A 25,272-nucleotide genomic window follows, 5' to 3' on the forward strand; every position below is an offset into this window, starting at 1 on the left:
AAGCGTTGACTAAGGGTTTAGGATGAAGACCTTGTATTATCGAAATGAATACAGTATCGAGTTAACCACGTGCCGTGCCAGATAGAGTCAGAAAGTATGGAATCAGCCACCGCGAATAATTTGGAATCAGGAGCGCCAAAAGGACCATAAATAATGATGTCCGTTGATCTAAAGCTGCTCTGAAACCTGTCACCTCTGATTACGTCTGTTGGGTGTCTTAATATTTCATCTTTACCACAAGAATTCATCTGTCATTTTAAAGGTTTTTTTAAAGACATTTGCGCACGACAATAATAGATGGATTTTGTCCTGTCATCAAGATGTATTTTCCACATTTCTATTACATTCATGATATATTGATATATTTTTCACAACTTTCAACCAAGTAGATGATGTTTTGCTATCCTGAAGTGTTTTCAGTTCACGTCACCCAAACTGTCAAAATCTTTCCTACTAGCAACAGAAAAGAGAGCTTAACTTAGCCTAAATGCGAATTCCGCGTTTAAATAAGAAATATCTAAAGTGGCCAACCGTGCGACACTCAACATTACTGATTGCAACCACGTCAAAGAAATGGTTTTAACATGGCAAGGAAATACAAGGTCTAATATTCGAACTTGCTTTCTCCATTTACGTAGTTTGAAGAACACTCTCGCTTTAAAGTTTGGCCAACTTGATTTATTTGACATATTCTTCAATCATCGTCATTATTATTTGACCCAGAACACAAGCTCAGCGTAAATCAAAACTGCCATTTGCGAAACGAGCAGCAGCCCTACTCATGACAGACGTCACGTGTTCTAAAACACACCAGTTACTGGCTAAAGTCCGGCGGAAAGGATTCGACTGTCCTATAAATTAGTGTCATTGTCAAATAGTCGAAAGATTCCTTGAAATGAACTAAAAATTCGCCAGATTCTTACGGAACGACCATTCGCCCACCTTTAACTTGTAAAGATGGCCGCCTATCATGGGTTACCAGCGCAGGTTTTATCCGTCCAGGAATACTGCGAGATATCTACTTACAAGAAATGCTGGGGAGAAAGAGTTGTTAAGGTAAACGTTTTTGCTGTTAGACAAAGCCAAATCAGAGGAACAAATTAAAAAAGGCTTTGAAAGAGAGAGGGACCGGCTCTTACTACGCCGTTCTAAATGCCAGAGATTCAAACGCCGCCACCTCAAGTAACATTTAACGTAGGCAGAACGATTTTGTGCAGAAATGAAGTGGAGACCGAGAAATGGAATGAAAAAATGGGAGGAAAACCGAGGAATGATTTTGAATAACGAGCCTCTAAATTCATCTTAATTTTTCTTTTGACCATAGCAGTACAGTCCAATATTCTGTAGCCATTCAAGGACAAGCGCTAGCTTGGACTCGAAGTGCGACATCATTTGGTTGCACTCTACCAGCAATCCGACCGTCACGTACAGCATACTCCCAAGAAAATAAGGCAAGAAAATGGAAAAAATTAAAGACGTCTCCACTGACAGAAAAGAAGAAAGTAATGATAAAACATTGAAACAACTTGCAATTCGGAGAAATTGATTCCAAACACCTTGCAAATTATAAAGACCGTTCAAATCAGTACCTTCGGATCACCTGGAGAAACTAAAAATTCTAGTTAGCTAACCGTAAGAACATTGAAAGCAAGCAGTTCAAAATATATTTAACAACAAACATTCGTGTATTTACTAAGTAAATATTAACTTTTGTTGACCCCACTGAAGTCACAAAACCTACAGTAAATTTAAATGACGTCAAGTCACTTACGCAAGTTGAGTTGGTGGGTTTGTAAACATTTATAACAAGTTGTTTGAGCAAGATCGACTTGTTCAAAACCGCAGAAAATACACTTGAATAATGTTACTTTCCATGCTTAGTTCTGTGTGATAATTTGATCGACCTGTGTATAGAATGGCGTTTTCCATGACCGGGAAGTAAACTATCTAACCTAGCAGTAATTATACAGGTGTGTGGGTGGCGCGGTGGCCTCATGGTTAGTGCGCTCGTCTCCGGATCGAGCGGTCCGGGTTCGAGCCCTGGCCGGGGACAATGTGTCGTGTACTTTGGCAGGACACTTCACTGCTGGGGGTAACCCTGTGATGGTTAGCATCCCATCCAGGGGGAAGTAGAAATACTCCTAGTCGCTTCATGCTACGGAAACCGGATAAGCTCCGGGCTGATGGGCCGCTTGGCTCGTATAATTTAGTTTGCATGTAATTGATAGCAAATCTAGCTCTTTGATCAACTCCTCTTCTCTATAACCGTAACTTCTTCATTCGCAGGGCTATGGCTATTTGTCCGCTTCGTGAGAGCCTTTCACGTCTCTAGCAACCCAGAGCGCGACAAAACATGTACAGCCCGCGGGCTCATTACTCAGGCGACCGTTAATTCTTTCTAAGCGAATTACCAACACGTAGCGAGCGGTTCTATGCTGAAGTAGGACGTGTTTATTTCTCCAGAAGGAGGGAAGTGAGCAGCTTGTTGGCGCGCTGCCATATTGCGAGGTCACGCATCTCTTGCACGAACGTGCTGAGCGTTTTGGTTCTGAGGAGGAGAGAGGGAGCGGGGGGGAGGAAGAGAGAGGTTTTCCTTCTAAATTTTAGTGATCATCCATGCATAAAGTACTATGCCCTTTCTAATATGTGATCAGCTAACATTTCTAACCACTGATGTCAGTGATTTGAAGCTATTTGAAGCAGTCTTGAATAAAGCATTTCAGTTTTTTAACTGAATCAGTTGGAAATGACTGTATCGAGGCACTTGATATTAATCGCTTACTAATACAAACGACAAACAGCTACAAAAGACCATGCAGATTACGTGACAAATAGGCGCGCTGAAAACCAATCACGATCGAGATTTTTGTTATAGATACGATAAGCTAAAAAATTAAAGCGCGAAAAAATGGGAATAAAAGCTTGCGCAAGTTAAAATCAGGACACATGATGACATGACGGCTAACTGGCTTCCACAAACTCTGAAACTGGAGCAAGCTAGACATCCATCTGTTTATTGAACAAGCTAATGAAATCCCCGCCTTCAATCAAATTCAGGGCTTAAAAAAAACAAGGTTTTTGGAGAGCTGACAAATAATAGGTGTAAACAGGGTCAAACAAACGAAGCAGAGATGAATCCTGCATATATGGCTTTCTTTAACGTGGCGAGGAAGGAGAAGTGATAATACATAATAGGCACGCACTGCTGGCATTTAGAAAAAGCAAAGCTGAAAGCATAGGCTTTTCTTTATATTTCCGTTGTGATCTTACATTTGGTGACGAAACACTGCATATACTGTACAAGGACAAACATCTTTTCTTGTACGTTTACGAGCGTTTCTGAACCGATCAAGGGATTGTTGTTGGCGTAGGAATCTTTTTACGGTCAAAACTGAATAATTTGATCGTTTTAGATGCTCAAACCACAAAAATAACTTCTCCAATAATCTGATAAGTAGGCTAATGCCGAGCTCAATCGTCTCAATCGCCTTTATCTTTCATTAGGTTCGTGTACATTCCTGATTACCTCTAATGCTCACCGAAACTTTTAGCAGCTTTTGGAATAATTACGCCACACGAAAATTTTAGAGAACAAAGAAAACCGTCCGAAAATTATGGGACATGATAAAAGTGAGCACATCAATTCCGAAAATTCTAGGGAAACTTTATGGTTTTCCGAAAAAATTTGAAAAGTCTAGAGCGTCGCTGGGAAAAAAATTTCGAAATTTTTAGGCAACCTTCCATCCGAACAGATATTTTACCGAAATATTCCGTTGGGTGCCCTTGACCATGGCGGTTCGCTCTTGTCCCAGCCTTAGCAATTGAAAAGATCTCCTTATCCACTGTCAGTACATCTGAGTGAAGTGTAATTCAATTTGTACGTCCAACTATTGATTAATAACCGATACACATCGATCGCAAAGAGAGAGCTAGACTCTCACAGTACGTTCCTTTCGACACTGGACATCAGTGTTCGGCAAAGCTGACAAAATCTCATTGGGGAAGGATGGAGGTTAGAAATATTATAGTCGTTTCAAGAACGGAAATCGGACGTGATAATAAGCTCCGGCTGTATAGGCCAATAGTCTGAGTTTTACTGCTATCCGGCGAATTCTTAAAAGAAAAAAAACTAAAAAAAAGAACAATTTAGTTTCACGTCACTAATGAAACATTACAGACTTTTAGATAGATCCTCGGTTACCACAAACGGCAAAGGGGTAAGGGTCGCGTGACCAGAACCAGACGTCAAGAGGTATAGGTTTTCAGGTAAGTTGTTTACCTCAAGCTTTATTGCCTTGAATTTTAAATTTTATATCACTTTTAAATGCTGAAACCGAATAAAGTAACCTTTTTCCTACGAAATGGTTATAATTTTTAGCAAATAGGCAATTATCTAGCCTTTTGTTGTTGTTTGTAGAAAGGCACGTCACTGATCCTAAATGGAAATCTAATCTAATGGCGGCGGCTGAAGCTGAGTGTGTGTTTTATGATGCTTTATTTCATAAGAAAACTAGACTTGCTAGAAAACATAATTTTTTTTTTAAACAAAAAGTGGCGTCATTTTGATAATTTCCAATGCATTGACAGGGTGATTTCTGTTCTTTCCAGTTTACTTCAGTCTCAGAGATCGACTAACGTTCGAACGGCGAGAGCCAAACGTCTAACCTCAAACCGCAGTTAGACGTTTGCGGTAAACGTGGATCTAAAGGTCTCTATTAATTTTACACCTGTCGCGATGAACGGAATTGTCACTGAGTAATTGTTAAGAGGCGACAAGACGGAATTTATTTTTAAGTAGTGTTTCACGTATTCCTCCAATAAACAACATAAATAGGATGTTGAAAGAACGCAAGGAAATACTTTTAATCATATCTCGAAGGTAAAAAATAAGAACCTGTTCACACTACGTCGAGGAAATATGAATACGCAACAATCACCGTTCATTTTAAATTTGTGTTTGAGCGAAACTCCGGCAGGGAAATCACTTTTTTATGGTGTCATCGATTTTTAAAAGCTCCGTTTTTAAAATGTTTTCTGTCCACACCAAACCGCATGGACTTTCAGAAAAGTCCTTAGCTATTCTACCCTGAAACTCATGAGGTCGACTTGTGGCAAGTCCATAAACCGCAAGGCCGGCGTTCTCAAATTCCTTCGGTTTAAAGAGTATTTCCGAAAAGTTCCGTTTTCGTGACGGATTAGCGTGAACGGTACGCCTAGCCTCCGGCGTACTGTGGACGGGGCTTCAATAAGAAACCTTTCGAGTGCTCTTGAAAAATTCCAAGTGGTTTATTTTGTTGGGGTTATTATGCACAGAATTCGGCGTCGAATGGTATTGATTCTAACTACACGATCGAGCCCCTTTTTGTAGTGCATGTAGTAATCAACTATTGATCAGATGTTGTTTATCATCTTCAGTGACTTAAAACAAGACTATTTTGATGTTTTTGCTACGATTTACAAGCTAATAAACGCGTTAAAAGTAACTTCTCAAATCCGATTGGTTTATCCCGCATGCTTCGATATCCAGCAATTGTTAAACAGTTTATGCGTCATTTGCATGCGCAGTTTAATATTGGGTTGTTACACTTCAACGAATTTCTTTTCTGTTTGAGGATCTAAAAACTAACTCAATCGTTGCAGTGCTTTTATTCATCCAAAAGTTCATAATATCCTTTGAATTTGTTCTTTCTCGTAGTATGATTACTTAATTGACTGATTGGTATAATGGCTCCGTGTTCGTGTCGCTCAATTCAGTGTGTATTCATACTACCACGACTTAATCAAATCTGACTCCTCAAACCTCGATGCAATCATTCGCGCATATCACAATTTCGTCCTATTAACTACTGCTGATCAATTCATAGACCCTTTTATTTTTAGTTTAATGACTGACCTTTGAACAGACACATGAAATTTGATGTCATGCAGTTATGAAGGTGGCTTTCCAATAAGGCCGCCGGTATTTTCAAAGTGCTTTAATATATTGCACGTGCACGAGATATTGTTTCTTCAGTGGTCGTAAAACCTGCCACGGCATGCTGTTATCGATGATAGTGGCCATATCTTAGGATTTTGTGTGATTAATCCTCTGATATTTCATTATTTTCCGCGGATATTTTCCGAATCTAAAAGTTTATCCACAGCTTGGACAATGGAAGCGAGCCGTAAAAAAGAACCTCTGGCACTTTTATCAAGGAACAACGCGAAAACTTTACTAGTGCGAAATGCAATCAATCAAGCGACACTACAGAAAGAGGCTCAACTACTGCAGAAAGAGAGAAACTCAGGAGAAAGATTATTTCTCAAGAAAAAGAAGCATATTTTACAAAGGCAGTCAAGGATCATTTCAGAAATGGGGCATCAAAGGCCGGTTTCTTCTTGCAGCTTACAAATGGAAAATGCAGTCACGAGATGGAACAGCGAAACAAATTTGGCCGGAGTACTGACTCCTCAACCAAGAAGGAAAGAGATTGATGGAAATAACAAAAGACGACTCGCGTCTTCTTCGTTTTCTTCATCCGATTTCGAAGGAGATGACAATGAGTCCACACCTCGGCCGAGAAGAAATACGTTCTCATCTTTGTCTCGCAGCAATTCGGTGATTTGTCTCCCAGATATACGTGCCACCTCGGCTGGATTAACGGGAGAAAAGAAAAATATTGAAAAAAAGCGTCTTTGGCGGCCGCCTAACAATGGGAAGACTGCAGAGGCTGTTTGTGCTCTCGATGAATGGAAAGAGCTGCGAAATTGTCGATATCTCCGCGCGTGTTCACCAGAGTAAGAACTAGATGGATGGCACGTGACGCGTCGCGTGATAACGAGCGCTTAACGAAAAACTCCGGAAAGACAGTATTCTTAGAGAACTTGAACTAGAAGGTTGGTCATATTTTCAAGTCGACAGGGAGGTTAATTTTGCAAAACTATCAAATGCTCCCATCGAGAGGATCCGTGTCACACGCAGACCGGCGATTTGAGAAAAAAATGGAATTGTTAATAATTTGCAGTCTGCTTTTGAAGCTAGTGGTATTTTTTTTTTAAAGTTAACAACCACTTTCAGTTTGTAACAAGGCATGTTTCGATCGTTCAACGATCGTCATCAGTTGAGAGTTCGTTTGCAGCTGTAAATTTAGTGCAACTGTTATGTAATAGGGTTGTGTTCCGTCGCTTGTTTGAATTGTGTCCTCAAATCGAATTTTGTGCTTCCTTGTACAAATGATTTCAAGTAAGGTCCTCTCAAGAGCCATTCATGCAGTGTAGTCTCAGCACGTTATACAGAAATAAGCGATTTCTCAGTTCGTATCAGTTCATCCCATTTTTAAATTGCTGCAGATTGTTGTTTCAAATACAAACAAACACCAAGAGGTCTCTAATTTACAAACTGTTGTTTAATGGAGATCATTAATATCAGAGTGTATTGTGCTCATATCTGAGTATTCCATTGAATCGGATCTAAGGACATCCGCTAACGATATTTGCCCAGCAGATTTACATTTAATTAGCAGACAGTTGACGTTGCTTGCTTGCTATTTTAAAAGTTTTACAATTTGTCTATAAAATCCTTTTTTAATAATTACGAAATATAATTTACAATTTGGGCAAGAAATTTCCACTGATTCTATGTTCTCACGCCAATATCTGCACCTGTAGTTTGGAGAGTTTCAATCAAGTCGGTTTCCTTTGTATAATTTGTTAACATAACGAAGAGGAGGTTACAACTAGTTTAAAGCCCATAGTTCATCGAAGCTAGCAATTTGGGATCAGCAACGCATAGCAGTCTCTGACCAATAGAATGTTTGCGGCAAAGTTTGTAGATACAAGAATCCTTTACTCCGACCACTCACCGTAAACGATCATTTGTTCCTAAAATAAATATCATATAAAACTGAACTAAATAGTTGACACTACAGCAGCCCTGGTTTTACGATTAAAATTTTAGTTTGCATTTGTTTCCTCATGTATGATTATCTTCTTATTGATTTCTTTCTTTATGTAACATGAGCGGTAAGTTAAGCATACCGCTCACATTTCATTCTTTTTTTACTCCTTGTTCACTTTTAAAAAGGCCACTCTTCCTACTTGAAACAGTTTGCTTCCTTGCACGCGTCTTATCTGAAATTAGGAGATACCACAATTTACCTCGGGAGCAATTATATAAGCACGACAACTTATGAAACGATTAAACATAGGACACAATTACCCGTTTAGTCATCATTACTCATTTTATACTTGCGGGCGTTTAAAGATGAAACGTCATCATTACCCAACGATTCCTTGCGTTCGTTCAGCGATGAAACGTCATCGTTACCCAACGATTCCTAGACTACGAGTAGTCCCTCTTCCGCTTAGTCCGTCATGCGTTACGCGAAAGAAAACTGCGAGAAAAACATCGCCGCAAAAAAACTCGTAGACGATTCCGTATGGACTTTCAGTGATGAAACGTCATCATTACCCGTCAATTCCGTGCGGGCGTTCAGTGATGAAACGTCACCGTTACCCAATGATTCCGTGCGGGCGTTCAGTGATGAAACGTCATCATTACCCGACAATTCCGTGCGGGCATTCAGTGATGAAACGTCATCATTACCCGACGAACTATATGAACTGTATATCCTGACTGTAGATTAACCTTTATACCTTATTTCCTTCATATGCCTCTGTATCCTTTATATATAAGCGCAACCTTGAATTATTGCCTCCTCGGCGAAAGCTATTAAGCGTTTAATCTAAAGGCTTGTTGTTTGCTCTTTGCGGTTATATTAAACGTTTCGTGATTTCCCTTTATTTATCCAATGCTAGCCTTTGATGCAACTGTATACTTGTGCTGCCAGACCAAATTGGTGATCGTGTCTCAAATCTGGCCGGGAATAGGTGGAGATAATGACATCAGGCAAAAATGTAAAAGAGCGACTCAATAATACAATACAAAGATCAATGCTTCTGGCATGTTAACCCTTTGAATACCAACTACGCATATATGCGTAATTAATGGTCGTACCCTTTGCACCACTTGTGACGTCATCAATTTACATGTCATCAGATATTCTTGATAAGTAGATAGTAGTGCTAGGCTAGCCCTTTCCGCACAATGGTCAGGATTAGATAGCGACGACATTCCGACGTTGCAAATCGAAAAACAACGTTATCAGTTTTGGTGCAAAAACGGTGGTAAAATGGTCCGCAACGCCTATGATTGATCAAGGTCCATTTCTAGGCTTCGCCCGTAATTAACATCCAACTTTTCACTGCAGCCAGAAAGAATTGATTTTATTTAGCGTCATGGCAGCTAAAAAACCTGACTAAACGGTTAAAAACGATATTCAAGGGTTAAGTGAGTATCATCGTAAAATATCCTTTTATTTGGTAGTTAATATTGAAAATCATCGATACGATAGTTTTGGCAGAAGCAAAATCTGCCATATCGAAAATGGACCTAACCCAGTGCAAATTCGAGAGTTTACTTGGCGTCGTTAAGTTTCATAGGCTTCAATTCCTAGTGATACATAAATCCAATTACTGCAATGTTTATGGATTAAAAGACAAACAAAACACAAATGTTCCCGTAGCTGAAATCTGTTGGACGTTGCAAGTGACTAGAAAACCTGTAATTATATTAATATTTTTACGTTTTTCTGTAAGGCGGCATGACAATCCTTACTAAAAGGTCTTGGGACATTCACTAAAAATACCGCTATTCTAGCCGATCAGTCTTTTGGTCACCTGTAGCATGCATAAGAAAAGGCGAGTTTTAGTATAAATCTTCTAGCGTTCTATCACGAATGCCGTTCCCTATTTGGCTGCGCCACCCACTATCTATTTAATAGTTCACCACTAAATTTTCTCTGATTCTTATTGGTTTGAATTGATTACGTGACGCGATAGTGTTCATCCGCGGAGAGACACTATCAGCCCACAGTGCCCGTCCGAGGAAAGTACCCGGATGGATAGTACTCGTCCGTGAAACTATTTCTGTAAACAAGCGGGCTAATAGAAAGTAAACAATTGAAATTGTATTAAAAGGGTTTTTGTTTGTTTTGTTTTTCAAATTTTACATTTGGCGTTCACGGCTTTCATCTAAAAAAGTTGAAAAATTCAACATGATTTTTGAACTGGCGCGCGGAAGAAAATTTAGTGGTAAACAATAAAGACAATAGGGTGTTTATGGTTCGGAACTATCGGTCTGATAGTTGCCCCTTGGAAATTCATGTTCTTAAAACTAGCATATTTGCCCTCGAAGCTTCGCTTCTCGGGCAAATATTTGTTTTAAGAACATCAAATTTCCGCGGGGCAACTATCAGCCGATAGTTCCTCGAAAGAAACACTCTATTGTTTATCTGTGATAGACAGGGAGTATATTGTAGTAGTGAGCTCTTGGTAACAAATTAAAATGACGGCCGCTTCTTGGCGTTTTCGAAGTGTTTTCAAAGAAGATTTAGATATAGTTTTGAACGACTAGTAGACTTAGTTGCGCCCTCATCAACTATCCGCGATAGAAATCTCGAGCTCATAATCTAATTGTTTAATAGTAACACGATTTTAAACCAATCAGCACGCGTACTCACATAGGGCTATTTTCTAAATAGCGTATGTAACATGGACTAATACAAAGTAATTTTGTTAAGATGTCAGCGAACACTTACCTTTCCTCAACCATGCTTAGCCTGCGCAGCAAGCGTTTCCAAAAAAGCACTCGAAGGGAACGAAACTGCGAGCGAATGTGAAAAATAAGGTTCCCACTCCTTCCCCTTCTCGCGCATCCCCTTCCAATTTCTCCCCTTTTTTTGCTTACCTTAGACACGCCCCTTCGTTCGCCCGCTTGCTCGCTCGCTTGTTCGATCTTTCCACCTGGAAAAGGAAAGGAAACGGCTGCTACGCAAGCTAAACCATGCTTAGAAAAAAGGTAAAAACGAACGAAAGAAGGGATTTATTTTATTAACTAATTTTTGCAGCCTTTGCAGTTCCATCTTCAGCTGGACATAAGTATTACTGTCTATCGGTGCTATAATAATTTAATTCGCGTCAGCTTCTACAAAGATTAAATTTCCCTATGCTTAGTATTGGTACACAAGACGGACTGAATTAAAGCAGCACCTTCAATCTTCTTTCTGGCAATTTGTGTGTTTTGTAATTTTTCAAAGTACATTGTATCTCGTCCTCCTTAAAGATAAACTGATTTTTTTAACGAGGTAGTTCCACAATGAATTAATTTCAAAATGTTCTTTACTTGGTACAAACTGCGCATGTCAGTTCCCGACCCACAACATACGGGCCACACGGTAACACATAGCAGTGTCCTTGGACCGGGGTTAACTTGACTCCGCCTTGAGCTCCATGAGTAAACGGCACATATTCTGCATCCTCATCAACACAAATAAAATCAGTGTTTCCTTTACTCGAGTAACTCTTCGTCATGAGGTAGCCCCAGTACTCTCGTGTCCACCCAGAGGGGCAGTCATACCTAGCAGGGATCATCAACTGAGAACCACGTGACTCAACGTAGCACACTGCACATGGGGCGTCATAATTGTCGAGAGGTTTCTTGAACGGATTAAAACCACTCACAGCGTACTCGGCGCCATATACAGCGGACGAAGAACCTTGCCAACTGTCATCGTACTTTGCGTATAGTGGCTGATCAGCAAGGCAGATATGGTTCGAGCCACCCCCAGTGTGACTGTAATAATTTCCGCTTATGCGACCTGGAAATGCAAAGAGGGTCTCAATGGGATGGTGGCTTTTCTTACTGCTAACAGTTCATTACTTTTCCTTAAGGTTAACAGGAATCTTGTAAATCGAATTACCTTTGTTTTAAAATGTTAAAAATTAGTTTTCACTGTGCAAGTAAATATATGGAGCAGATACATTTTTCAATGTTTCAAAAAGTAAACATTTTATATTGATAACTGTAAAGCATATCATGTTTTATAGGACCATAATGGAAAAAGGTAAACAAGAATTATAAACTAATATAGCTTAGTCTCCCGGCTCTTCCTGTGCTATCAAGTCACAAGCTAAGACAAGGCGCAAAAACGTCTTGACAAGAGATGTGGAGACTTTCACTTCTGTGGCTAAAATTATTTTCGTTTACTACATAAGCATTTCAAGCCTTGTTGACCAACAAATCAGTATGAGTCTCAGAAAATGACCTGCATGTCTTGTCTCGAAGGAACTGAAGGCACAATCAGCGCGAGATTGTTGTGCAATCACAAGAAACTAAGGGTCTCAATATTTGAAGGAAGATCTCTGCTACTGTCTGCCGATTAGAGTCGATGCTCCGTATATGCCTGTTCAAGTGCGCTGTTCTTACATCCTAAGTCTAAACCTGTCTTACCTTTATACAACAACCGTGCGTCCCCCGGGCATGATGTCCGCCCCCAGCGAATGTACACCACCCCTGTAGTCACATTGGTGTACTGGTCATTATCGCCGGGTACTCCGGGGGAGCCCAATTTACCTCGTTGTCCCTTGTTACCTGGCAACAAACAGCCTTTATTAAAGACTAATTTTGACTATGAGGCGTATACTGTATAAACGCGCAATACTACCCTAAGCTTTCGCTCAAAAACAAAGTAATAAAATACCAAGTTGGGTATCCAGCTGGACAGGTGTAGCCTTCGCTTCAAGCGCGTGTCCGTGTCCGTGTCCGTGTCCGTGTTTTTGTTCGTGTTCGGGTGCATGAACGTGTTTGGGCGTCGCAATAGAATTATGTTTAATAATACTATCAGCGTGTGGTAGGGCCTTTGTCTCATCGATCTTCAATTCCTGGTGGTGACAGTTTTTAGAGACAGTTCCTGACGTCTCTGCGTATTGAACGTATCACCTTGTTTATTCCGTTTCACCTTTTACTCCAGCAGGCCCCTGAGGTCCCATTTTGCCTGGTTCCCCTCTGTCCCCTTTTGCACCATCTCTTCCATCTCTGCCATCTCGTCCGTCACGACCTGATTTGGTACCTCAAAACAATTGAACTTGTTACAGAAAGGAGTCAGACTTGAAATAGTTCAGGGAAACCGCTCAAAAGGCAAACGTTCTCAGCTACCTGGCATACCTTATAGCTCAGTTAACTATTTTAACTTTTTGTACTAACTATTGTTTTCTGTACTATCATCATCATCATCATATTACTCAATGTACTGATACATGTTACAGCCTTTTTGAAAATCTTGCTTGGAGTGAATCAAGCAGGTCAGGCCATTTTCTCTTGTTTCAAGTTTGAGGTGGCGGAGGGGAGGGGGGGGGGGGGGCTTAATAGGGAGAGGTAAAGGTAAAGTCTGCATGCGAGCCAAGTGGCCCACCAGGCCGGAGCTTATCCCGGTTTCTGTAGCAGGAAGCGACTAGGAGTATTTCTACTCCCCCCTGGATGGGATGCTAGTCCACCGCAGGGTTACCCCCAGCATTAAGTTCGCCGGTACCCATTTATACACCTGGGTGGAGAGAGGCACTGTGAGAGTAAAGTGTCTTGCCCAAGAACACAACACAATGTCACCGGCCAGGGCTCGAACCCGGACCGCTTGATCCGGAGTCGTGCGTACTAACCATGAGGCCACCGCGCCTCCACAATAGGGAGAGGGGACTCAGTTAATAAACAAAACGTAAGTAGTGTGTGTGCCATGCTTCCATCAGTGGAGTGCTACGGTTCTCATCGAGCATCAGTATCTGTTACTACGAAGGCGGCCAAGCACCAGGTTCGAAATGGTGGTGAGAATATGCCGGTAAGGCCACAATACACCTTGTAATTTCCTCTTTTGGTTGTGGAGGAAAAGGGAAGGAGAGATTGGGGGTAAGGACCGTTGAACGGGAAGAGGGTAAGGGGCTCAAAATAACCCACCTCGAAATGCGGCCAGAAAACACGGATCCCCAGAGGCTGTTTCCAGTTTGGACACATTTAACAGCCTGCCAAAACAACATGAATATGAGTACAAGCTACGGCTGACTGAAATTCATCAGAACCCTTAACAAGAAAGTAAAAATGAATTTAAGCATTTTAATTAAAGGATCCTCTCAATTTGATTTTGCTATAGTAACCGCCATAATTCAGTGCTCTAGCCTCGGCTGATCTCTTTACTTTAAAAAAAACCTTTATTGTTGAAATCCATATTTTCTTAGGTCAACACCCGCGGCGAGCGGAGTTTTAATTTTTTGGTCTGAACAAGGGTAACGCTCACAACTTTAGCTTCACAAACACACTAAGGAAGTTAATTGACCTTTAACAAATACCTATTGTTTTACACAAGTACACAATATCCAGCTCCTTTACCTCTGTTCTAACCATTCCACTTTGCTGCTAAGCTCTTGTAGCGAGGTTTGAATGGCGCGCTTGTTTCTCTCACGAACCTCACCAACATCCGTCAAGTCTCGTCTCGCTTCTTGATCATTAATCAGAGAGGAAGATCGGACGTCGCTCTTTTCCTTTTCGAGTGTTGCTATTCGACTGTCGATTCGGGACACAAACACCAGGAACGTCAAGTTGAACAGCATCAAGCAAACAGCAGTCACAACTAAAACTAATAGTGATGACTGATGATGACCGGAGGAAGACCGAAAAACAATGGTTGATTCGACTTTCGAGTTACAAGCCTGAATTACAGGCGCCTGTTTAGATTCTTTGATCGGTTTCAAATTGCAACTCGTCTAAAATAGCCTACGAACTCCGGCTGTCGGAGGTCTCCGCCGAAAATAACGGCGCGTGAAATAAGAGCCGAAGAAACTGGATGCTCTCGCAGGCCACAACTCCTCAAAACCAAAACAAATGTCTTTTATGCTCTGTCGAGTGACGTCATTAAGCAGGGAAGTGATTGCGACATGACGTCACGGACAAGATGAATCTTGAACTAGATAATTAAAACCACGTGTTTTAATATGGCCAAAGCTATATTTTGTATTAGTATAAATCTACTAGCGTTCCATCACGAATGCCGTTCTCTGATTGGCTACGCTACTCTGGGATAGATAGTGGGTAGCGTAGCAGTCTGCCCTTGTTAACAAAATGGCAGCCGCTTCTTTGCGTTTTGGAGGTGTGAAGAGGATTTAGATAAAGTATTGAACGACTAGTAGATTTCTACTAAAACAATTAGATTACTCGCTGTCGATTTCTATGCGTGATAGAAATCTCAAGCTCATAATCTTATTGTTTATTAGACATTTATTAATAAGAGAGATGTCTGCATACTGAGAGGTCAGGTCGATTCGAGAAGACAATGCAGTCTATCGACTTTCTAATATTAAGTGTATGATAGACGCAAATTGTAAAGCCCAGTCTTCCCTTAAGCCCTCGGTCGATCTAAGTTGACGGATTAAAGTCTTAAGGAAACGGTAAATTTACAAGAGTTAAAAGTTGAGTTACTTTTCTTCCTCAAAACTGTAGTCAGTCACCTTAATCACTACAATCACCTTAATCAATACAATTCCATGGGAATGTTAATGAGAGTCAGTCAGTCATAAGATTAATCCGGCACGGACACTGCTTATTAACTTCGCCTATTTTTTAGCTAACAATCATAGTTAATAAATCACATATATCTTGCCGAACCATTTGATTGTCCCTGCTCTAATGTGCCAACACAACGGGGCGAGAACTACTTCTTTGACACGCGTTCCCGACGTACCTGCATGCATGTTTTTCATCACGTGCCGTAATAAGACGGTTCACATACCGTGAACATTACAAACAGCCAAAACTATTTCAAATAGTAAATTAACTGATTAATTAAATTCATCTCGACTCTCAGTGGCTTTATGGTTCCCTGGCAGAGCTTTTGGGCCGGAATGACAAAGACCATTACGTTTCCGAAGTTGATTTCAGTGTTTCTTAGCTAGATGTTAATTTTCTTTTAATTCTTTCACCCTCAAGCAAGTAACTAAAAAGCATCTTATATGCAGTTGGTTAATCGCCGAACCGAAAATGACGTATCTAAACCGACACACCGCCATTGAGAGCCCTCTATTGGTCGGGAAACCTATTCAAAACAATTAATTTCGAATCAATTACTTAAATATTGTATAGCTTCATTAACAACTGAATAGGCTCAAAATCAAATGCTCCGCGGAATGTTATTAACTCTGCTTCAGTTCAACTTTAATCCTCTAAATCACAACGAAGTCTGTCCAATTAACAGCATCGGCAATACGCAAAGACATAACTATTATAAACCCGAAGATGGACTTCGAAAAGGAAATGCAAAAGTCTTTAAGAGTTATCCGCCAGAATATTCAAGCTCTGAAGGGAAGAGATAAGAGGCCAGTCGACTTGAATGATTCGCGAATGAGAGTTAAACGATGGCGGCACTCTCTGATTCTACCAGCCCAGGGGACTTCTGCCAAGTTCGTAGAACAGCAAAGTACTCACAAAGAACGGTGTTTTAGTATCTAAAGAAGCGTAAAGATGAGGCTTGAGCATAACTGGTGAAAGGACAGTCTGAAGCAAGTCTGATATACCACGAATGACAAGCGCCACAAAAACAGTAGATCAGCAACAATGGCATATTTTTCAGACTACCAAGACCATCCAGCAAGCTGCTCTCTGAAATAACTGTACTGGAGGGGTTCTTCAACTGGGAGACTGCTGATAACAAATGAATGAATGCGTTCAGGAAATTAATTAATTAATTCGATCTACGTGATCTCCCAACGTATTTTTTAAACAATTGTTGTTACTCTGCTGTTTTTTAAGACTACGTGATATAGATAGTAAATAGACAGGAATCGTTTTTATACTTATATTATATTTTAATTTTAACAGTGCCCCGATTAGTAAGCTTAAGGCTAGCTAGAAGACTAGACACTCAAATAAAGTTATTATTATTATTATTATTATTATTATTATTATAAAGAAATCTCAATCTCGGCAAAGCATTTTATTAACTCATTTTCGAACTTGTTCCCTGGTTGTGAACCGCTAATGGCAATACAGTGGAATCCCGATTTTTCGAACCTCCATGGAAACGAAAATTGGTTCGAAAAATCGGATAGGTCGAGAAATCGGGGATAAAATTGCAGTGTTCGACTAAGGAGAGGAAACGCCTTTTGGTTCGAGTTATCGGGAGGATCGAAAAAATGAGGGTTCGAGAAATCGAGATGCAAAACGTTGCCTTCGATCACCATGGCAACAAAACAAATCATAGCAGCAAAACCTTAAATGCGTCACGAGCTACGATCGGGGATCACTGGCCCTGTTATGAGTTTGATCGGAAGATTCAGTCTAAACTAAACACTTCTGAGTTGTACAAAACACCGAGTACAGAAAACGCTTGGCTTCAATACAATACAATTTAACCACTTCATTTGTGTGTCAAAACTACATTGTGTACCAGCCGACTGCCGCAGCAGGGAGCCTATTAATTAGGGACATCTAATACTTAAAATGAAGATAAATATAAAATGACCATGAGAAATATTTGTATTAATGTCCAAAGATTCTCCCACAACTTAAGCAACAAGCACTAGCCAGACAGGCAGTGAGCAGGTGTACTTTTGGAAGAGCGTAGCATATATAGTGTGCCTCTGCGAATCAGGATTAATGTACTCCTGGTAAGTTGAAAATAGCACCGTGATCATCGTTTCGACATTGCTACTCCGTGTACGTCTCTTAACACCTTCTAAGATCCCTATATTCTTGTAATAAAACAAACAAACAAAAAAAATATCTACTGCGCATGTTTGTGAAATGACAACTGCGAGCGAGTTGTGTGCGCATTTGACATATTTTGTCTTCTTGAATAAAATCCCAGGGCCGTATTGTCTGAACACAGAAGGGTGTCTGACCACACACAGCAGGAGGGCCACGTCACGGCTCATTTCTTCTTCGGTTTTACATCCATTTTTCTTGTCCCACTTAATTAATTATTTAGATGCAGTTTTCATAGGGCCTTCATAGGGCTAGTTGAGCCCGAACTTGGTCGTGAAGAGTGCAGTGACGTCATAGAATAGCCCTCTTAGCACTTCGCCGACCTCCCAAGCTCTAAGCTTTACGCGCTCACCGATACAAGAGTGAATGCCTAACGACAAGATGGTTTAGATGGGAGAGCAGGGTAGAGGATGGTAAAGCGCATTTATCATTTTCCTTTCTAAGAGACGAAAAATAGATGTAAACCTGTTACGGGGTTGTTAAATCAATTTTGTGACTGAGTAGTGATAACTCTCTTGAATACCACGGTGCTAAAAAATAGTCCTGTTTTAGGTTCACCTTACTAGTTTTAAAAAGTCTGCCTTCTCCACAGGCTTTTCTTATTTTTTTCTTAGCGCAAAGGGCGATTGGGAGACTGGCAGTGAGCAAAAGGGTGCGAGCGGGAGCTGGTAGCGAGTGAGGAGCGCGACCGCAGGGAGCAATGTTCGATCTCTCCGCCTGGAAAAGGAAAGGAAACGGCCACCACGCAGGCTAAACCATACTTAGTTTTCTCAGGCATAAACGAACGAAATTGGTGGGATTTATCTATCCAGTAGCTATAATTTATTAAATAATATTTCAGTTTCATCTTCAGCTGGACAGAAGTATTACTCTCTATCGGTGCTAAAATAATTTAATTCGCGTCAGCTTCTACAAAGATTAAATTTGCCAATGTTTATTATTGTGACATTCTTGCGTTGCTTTCTATTGTTTCGTTCTCTTTTCAAATCACGATATCCCAACGGGACAAATAATTTACATTTTTCGCGCGCGTACTTTTACGAATTTAAGAGCTACGGATTTTAAAATAGCTTGCAAATCCGTTCTATCAAATTGTGCATCGCGTACGTATCCAGGATCTGTTCAGTTTCTACTTTATCACTCTGGTTGATGTTCTTTAAGTCGCGTTTGTTGTGGTTTTCGCCTAGTTTCTTTCATTTATTATTGTTGTATTCATTTTCTATTTACTTGTCATTTTTTCTAGTCAAACTCCTATCCGTGTAAACAAAATAAAATCGTACGATGTTTGAAGTTCACACCCAGTTTGGTTCCCACTCGATTAATACTATGGCGAAACAGCGATAACAATTATTAGTACGCAAGATAAATTGAATTAAAGCAGCATCTTCAATCTTCTTAGTTTCTGACAATTTGTGTATTTTGTAATTTTTCAAAGTACATTGTATCTCGTCCTCCTTAAAGATAAACTGATTTTTTTAACGAGGTAGTTCCACAATGAATTAATTTCAAAAATGTTCTTTACTTGGTACAAACTGCGCATGTCAATTCCCGACCCTCAACATAAGAGCCACATGGTAACACATAGCAGGCTCCTTGGACCGGGGTTAACTTGACTCCGCCTTGAGCTCCACGAGTAAACGGCACATATTCTGCATCCTCATCAACACAAATAAAGTCAGTGTTTCCCTTACTCGAGTAACTCTTCGTCATGAGGTAGCCCCAGTACTCTCGCGTCCACCCAGAGGGGCAGTCATACCTAGCAGGGATCATCAACTGAGAACCACGTGACTCAACGTAGCACACTGCACATGGCGCGTCATAATTGTCGAGAGGTTTCTTGAACGGATTAAAACCACTCACGGTGTACTCGGCGCCATACACAGCGGACGAAGAAGTTTGCCAGCTGTCATCGTATTTTGCGTATAGTGGCTGATCAGGAAGGCAGATATGGTTCGAACCGCCCCCAGTGTGACTGTAATAATTTCCGCCTATGCGACCTGGGAATGCAAAGAGGGTCTCAATGAGATGGTGGCTTTTCCTACTGCTAAAAGTTCGTTACTTTTCCTTAAGGTTAACAGAAATCTTGTAAATCGAATTACCATTGTTTTAAAATGTTAAAAATTAGTTTTCACTGTGCAAGTAAATATATGGAGGAGAAACATTTTTCATTGTTTCAAAAAGCAAACATTTCATATATTGATAACTGTAAAGCATATCATGTTTTATAGGACCATAATGGAAAAAGGTAAACAAGAATTATAAACTAATATAGCTTATTACTAAGTCTCCCGGCTCTTCCTGTACTAACAAGCCAGAAGACAAGGCGCAAAAACGTCTTGACAAGAGATGTGGAGACTTTCACTTCTGTGGCTAAAATTATTTTCGTTTACTACATATGCATTTGAAACCTTGTTGACCAACAAATCAGTACGAGTCCCAGAAAATGACCTGCATGTCTTGTCTCGAAGACACTGAAGGCACAATCAACGCGAGATTGTTGTGTAATCACAAGAAACTAAGGGTCTCAATATTTGAAGGAAGATCTCTGCTATGTCTGTCGGTTAGAGTCGATGCTCCGTATTTGCCTGTTCAAGTGCGCTGTTCTTACATCCTAAATCTAAACCTGTCTTACCTTTATACAACAGCCGTGCGTCCCCCGGGCATGATGTCCGCCCCCAGCGAATGTACACCACCCCTGTAGTCACATTGGTGTGATGTTCATTATCCTTTTCGCCGGATACTCCTGGGGGGGGCGGGGGGGGGGGGGCAATTTACCTCGTTGTCCCTTGTTACCTAGCCACAAACAGTCTTTATTAAAGACTAATTTTGAGTTGGAGGCGTATACTCTGTAAACGCGCAATACTACCCTAGGCTTTCGTTAAAAAAAAAAAAAAAATTACCAAGTTGGGTATTCAGCTGGACAGGTGTAGCCTTCCCTTCAAGCGCGTGTCCGTGTTCGTGTCCGTGTCCGTGTCGGTGTTCGTGTTCGTGTCCGTGTCCGTGTTCGTGTGCGTGTCCGTGTCGGTGTTCGTGTCTGTGTCCGTGTTCGTGTCCGTGTCCGTGTCGGTGTTCGTGTCCGTGTTCGTGTCCGTGTCGGTGTTCGTGTCTGTGTCCGTGTTCGTGTCCGTGTTTTTGTTCGTGTTCGGGTGCATGAATGTGTTTGGGCGTCACAATAGAATTATGTTTAATAATACTATCAGCGTGTGGTAGGGCCTTTGTCTTATCGATCTTTAATTCCTGGTGATGACAGTTTTTAGAGACAGTTCCTGACGTCTCTGCGTATTGAACGTATCACCTTGTTTATTCCGTTTCACCTTTTCCTCCAGCAGGCCCCTGAGGTCCCATTATGCCTGGTTCCCCTCTGTCCCCTTGTGCACCATCTCTTCCATCTCTGCCATCTCGTCCGTCACGACCTGATTTGGTACCTCAAAACAATCGAACTTGTTACGGAAATGGAGTCAGACTTGAAATAGTTCAGGGAAACCGCTCAAAAGGCAAACGTTCTCAGCTACCTGGCATACCTTATAGCTCAGTTAACTATTTTAACTTTTTGTACTAACTATTGTTTTCTGTACTATCATCATCATCATCATTATCATTATCATTATATATTACTCAATGTACTGATACATGTTACAGCCTTTTTGAAAATCTTGCTTGGAATGAATCAAGCAGGTCAGGCCATTTTCTCTTGTTTCAAGTTTGAGGTGGCGGACGGGGGGTGGGGGGGGGGGGGAGTTAATAGGGAGAGGTAAAGGTAAAGTCTGCATACGAGCCAAGTGGCCCACCAGGCCGGAGCTTATCCCGGTTTCTGTAGCAGGAAGCGACTAGGAGTATTTCTACTCCCCCCTGGATGGGATGCTAGTCCATCGCAGGGTTACCCCCAGCATTAAGTTCACCGGTACCCATTTATACACCTGGGTAGAGAGAGGCACTGTGAGAGTAAAGCATCTTACCCAAGAACACAACACAATGTCCCAGGCCATGCCACAGGGATCGAACCCGGACCGCTTGATCCGGAGTCGAGCGCACTAACCATGAAGCCACCGCGCCTCCACAATAGGGAGAGGGGACTCAGTTAATAAACAAAACGTAAGTAGGTTAGCAGTTAATTACTGCTAATTAATTTTTGTGTGTGCCATGCTTCCATCAGTGGAGTGCTATGGCTCTCATCGAGTATCCGTATTTGTTACTACGAAGGCGGCCAAGCACCAGGTTCGAAATGGTGGTGAGAATATGCCAGTAAGGCCACAATACACCTTGTAATTTCCTCTTTTGGTTGTGGAGGAAAAGGGAAGGAGAGATTGGGGGTAAGGACCGTTGAACGGGAAGAGGGTAAGGGGCTCAAAATAACCCACCTCGAAATGCGGCCAGAAAACACGGATCCCCAGAGGCTGTTTCCAGTTTGGACACATTTAACAGCCTGCCAAAACAACATGAATATGAGTACAAGCTACGGCTGGCTGAAACTCATCAGAACCCTTAACAAGAAAGTAAAAATGAATTTAAGCATTTTAATTAAAGGATCCTCTCAATCTGATTTTGCTATAATAACCGCCATAATTCAGTACTCTAGCCTCGGCTGATCTCTTTTCTTTAAAAGAACCTTTATTGTTGAAATCTATGTCTGATTTTCCGAACCGAAAATGACGTATCTAAACCGACACACCGCCATTGAGAGCCCTCTATTGGTCGGGAAACCTATTCAAAACAATTAATTTCGAATCAATTACTTAAATATTGTATAGCTTCATTAACAACTGAATAGGCTCAAAATCAAATGCTCCGCGGAATGTTATTAACTCTGCTTCAGTTCAACTTTAATCCTCTAAATCACAACGAAGTCGGTCCAATTAACAGCATCGGCAATACGCAAAGACATAACTATTATAAACCCGAAGATGGACTTCGAAAAGGAAATGCAAAAGTCTTTAAGAGTTATCCGCCAGAATATTCAAGCTCTGAAGGGAAGAGATAAGAGGCCAGTCGACTTGAATGATTCGCGAATGAGAGTTAAACGATGGCGGCACTCTCTGATTCTACCAGCCCAGGGGACTTCTGCCAAGTTCGTAGAACAGCAAAGTACTCACAAAGAACGGTGTTTTAGTATCTAAAGAAGCGTAAAGATGAGGCTTGAGCATAACTGGTGAAAGGACAGTCTGAAGCAAGTCTGATATACCACGAATGACAAGCGCCACAAAAACAGTAGATCAGCAACAACGGCATATTTTTCAGACTACCAAGACCATCCAGCAAGCTGCTCTCTGAAATAACTGTACTGGAGGGGTTCTTCAACTGGGAGACTGCTGATAACAAATGAATGAATGCGTTCAGGAAATTAATTAATTAATTCGATCTACGTGATCTCCCAACGTATTTTTTAAACAATTGTTGTTACTCTGCTGTTTTTTAAGACTACGTGATATAGATAGTAAATAGACAGGAATCGTTTTTATACTTATATTATATTTTAATTTTAACAGTGCCCCGATTAGTAAGCTTAAGGCTAGCTAGAAGACTAGACACTCAAATAAAGTTATTATTATTATTATTATTATTATTATTACTATTATTATTATTATTATTATAAAGAAATCTCAATCTCGGCAAAGCATTTTATTAACTCATTTTCGAACTTGTTCCCTGGTTGTGAACCGCTAATGGCAATATAGTGGAATCCCGATTTTTCGAACCTCCATGGAAACGAAAATTGGTTCAAAAAATCGGATAGGTCGAGAAATCGGGGATAAAATTACAGTGTTCGACTAAGGAGAAGGAAACGGCTTTTGGTTCGAGTTATCGGGAGGATCGAAAAAATGAGGGTTCGAGAAATCGAGATGCAAAACGTTGCCTTCGATCACCATGGCAACAAAACAAATCATAGCAACAAAACCTTAAATGCGTCACGAGCCACGATCGGGGATCACTGGCCCTGTTATGAGTTTGATCGGAAGATTCAGTCTAAACTAAACACTTCTGAGTTGTACAAAACACCGAGTACAGAAAACGCTTGGCTTCAATACAATACAATTCAACCACTTCATTTGTGTGTCAAAACTACATTGTGTACCAGCCGACTGCCGCAGCAGGGAGCCTATTAATTAGGGACATCTAATACTTAAAATGAAGATAAATATAAAATGACCATGAGAAATATTTGTATTAATGTCCAAAGATTCTCCAACAACTTAAGCAACAAGCACTAGCCAGACAGGCAGTGAGCAGGTGTACTTTTGGAAGAGCGTAGCATATATAGTGTGCCTTTGCGAATCAGGATTAATGTACTCCTGGTAAGTTGAAAATAGCACCGTGATCATCGTTTCGACATTGCTACTCCGTGTACGTCTCTTAACACCTTCTAAGATCCCTATATTCTTGTAATAAAACAAACAAACAAAAAAAATATCTACTGCGCATGTTTGTGAAATGACAACTGCGAGCGAGTTGTGTGCGCATTTGACATATTTTGTCTTCTTGAATAAAATCCCAGGGCCGTATTGTCTGAACACAGAAGGGTGTCTGACCACACACAGCAGGAGGGCCACGTCACGGCTCATTTCTTCTTCGGTTTTACATCTATTTTCTTGTCCCTCTTAATTAATCATTTAGATGCAGTTTTCATAGGGCCTTCATAGGGCCAGTTGAGCCCGAACTTGGTCGTGAAGAGTGCAGTGACGTCATAGAATAGCCCTCTTAGCACTTCGCCGACCTCCCAAGCTCTAAGCTTTACGCGCTCACCGATACAAGAGTGAATGCCTAACGACAAGATGGTTTAGATGGGAGAGCAGGATAGAGGATGGTAAAGCGCATTTATCATTTTCCTTTCTAAGAGACGAAAAATAGATGTAAACCTGTTACGGGGTTGTTAAATCAAGTTTGTGACTGAGTAGTGATAACTCTCTTGAATACCACGGTGCTAAAAAATAGTCCTGTTTTAGGTTCACCTCACTAGTTTTAAAAAGTCTGCCTTCTCCACAGGCTTTTCTTATTTTTTTCTTAGCGCAAAGAGCGATTGGGAGACTGGCAGTGAGCAAAAGGGTGCGAGCGGGAGCTGGTAGCGAGTGAGGAGCGCGACCGCAGGGAGCGATGTTCGATCTCTCCGCCTGGAAAGGGAAAGGAAACGGCTACCACAAAGGCTAAACCATACTTAGTTTTCTCAGGCAAAAACGAACGAAATTGGTGGGATTTATCTATTCAGTAGCCATAATTTATTAAATAATATTTCAGTTCCATCTTCAGCTGGACAGAAGTATTACTCTCTATCGGTGCTAAAATAATTTAATTCGCGTCAGCTTCTACAAAGATTAAGTTTGCCCATGTTTATTACTGTGACATTCTTGCGTTGCTTTCTATTGTTTCGTTCTCTTTTCAAATCACGATATCCCAACGGGACAAATAATTTACATTTTTCGCGCGCGTACTTTTACGAATTTAAGAGCTACGGATTTTAAAATAGCTTGCAAATCCGTTCTATCAAATTGTGCATCGCGTACGTATCCAGGATCTATTCAGTTTCTACTTTATCACTCTGGTTGATGTTCTTTAAGTCGCGTTTGTTGTGGTTTTCTTTATTATTCGCCTAGTTTCTTTCATTTATTATTGTTGTATTCATTTTCTATTTACTTGTCATTTTTTCTAGTCAAACTCCTATCCGT

General features: G+C 40.9%; 2 protein-coding genes and 1 pseudogene across 3 annotated transcripts; 1 reads left to right on the top strand and 2 right to left on the bottom strand.

Moving 5' to 3' along the window:
• The first annotated feature begins 5,972 nt into the window (after positions 1–5,972).
• On the top strand, positions 5,973–7,571 carry LOC145490343 (uncharacterized). Its single transcript, XM_081469470.1, has one exon. It carries the CDS (start codon positions 6,152–6,154, stop codon positions 6,779–6,781), a length of 630 nt encoding a protein of 209 aa, XP_081325596.1. The 5' UTR covers positions 5,973–6,151; the 3' UTR covers positions 6,782–7,571.
• Positions 7,572–9,572: 2,001 nt separating this feature from the next.
• Positions 9,573–14,478, bottom strand: LOC145490528 (uncharacterized). The gene is made up of 6 exons (XM_081469634.1): positions 14,252–14,478; positions 13,823–13,887; positions 12,837–12,947; positions 12,343–12,469; positions 11,222–11,743; positions 9,573–10,842 (listed from the first exon to the last, which is right to left on the bottom strand). The coding sequence occupies exons 1-6, from the start codon at positions 14,470–14,472 to the stop codon at positions 10,788–10,790; spliced, it is 1,101 nt and encodes a 366-aa protein (XP_081325760.1). The 5' UTR covers positions 14,473–14,478; the 3' UTR covers positions 9,573–10,787.
• Positions 14,479–19,135: 4,657 nt separating this feature from the next.
• Positions 19,136–21,695, bottom strand: LOC145490222 (uncharacterized; annotated as a pseudogene). Its single transcript, XR_014049677.1, has 3 exons — positions 20,932–21,695; positions 20,250–20,410; positions 19,136–19,614 (listed from the first exon to the last, which is right to left on the bottom strand). The product of XR_014049677.1 is annotated as an uncharacterized LOC145490222 (transcript).
• Between the last annotated feature and the right edge of the window lie 3,577 nt (positions 21,696–25,272).

This window comes from Orbicella franksi, chromosome 6 (genome assembly GCF_964199315.1).
Source record: "Orbicella franksi chromosome 6, jaOrbFran1.1, whole genome shotgun sequence".
NCBI classification, from domain to species: domain Eukaryota; kingdom Metazoa; phylum Cnidaria; class Anthozoa; order Scleractinia; family Merulinidae; genus Orbicella; species Orbicella franksi.

What these genes read in the sequence shown, in the direction of transcription:
- LOC145490528 (XM_081469634.1), bottom strand. Translation starts at nt 14,472, where the DNA reads ATGCTGTTCAACTTGACGTTCCTGGTGTTTGTGTCCCGAATCGACAGT. An exon ending in GTGGAATGGTTAGAACAGAG is followed by an intron (nt 13,888 to 14,251) that starts GTAAAGGAGCTG and finishes TTGTTTTGGCAG; the next exon opens with GCTGTTAAATGTGTCCAAAC. An exon ending in TCATGCCCGGGGGACGCACG is followed by an intron (nt 11,744 to 12,342) that starts GTTGTTGTATAA and finishes ATGAACTGTTAG; the next exon opens with CAGTAAGAAAAGCCACCATC.
- LOC145490343 (XM_081469470.1), top strand. Translation starts at nt 6,152, where the DNA reads ATGGAAGCGAGCCGTAAAAAAGAACCTCTGGCACTTTTATCAAGGAAC.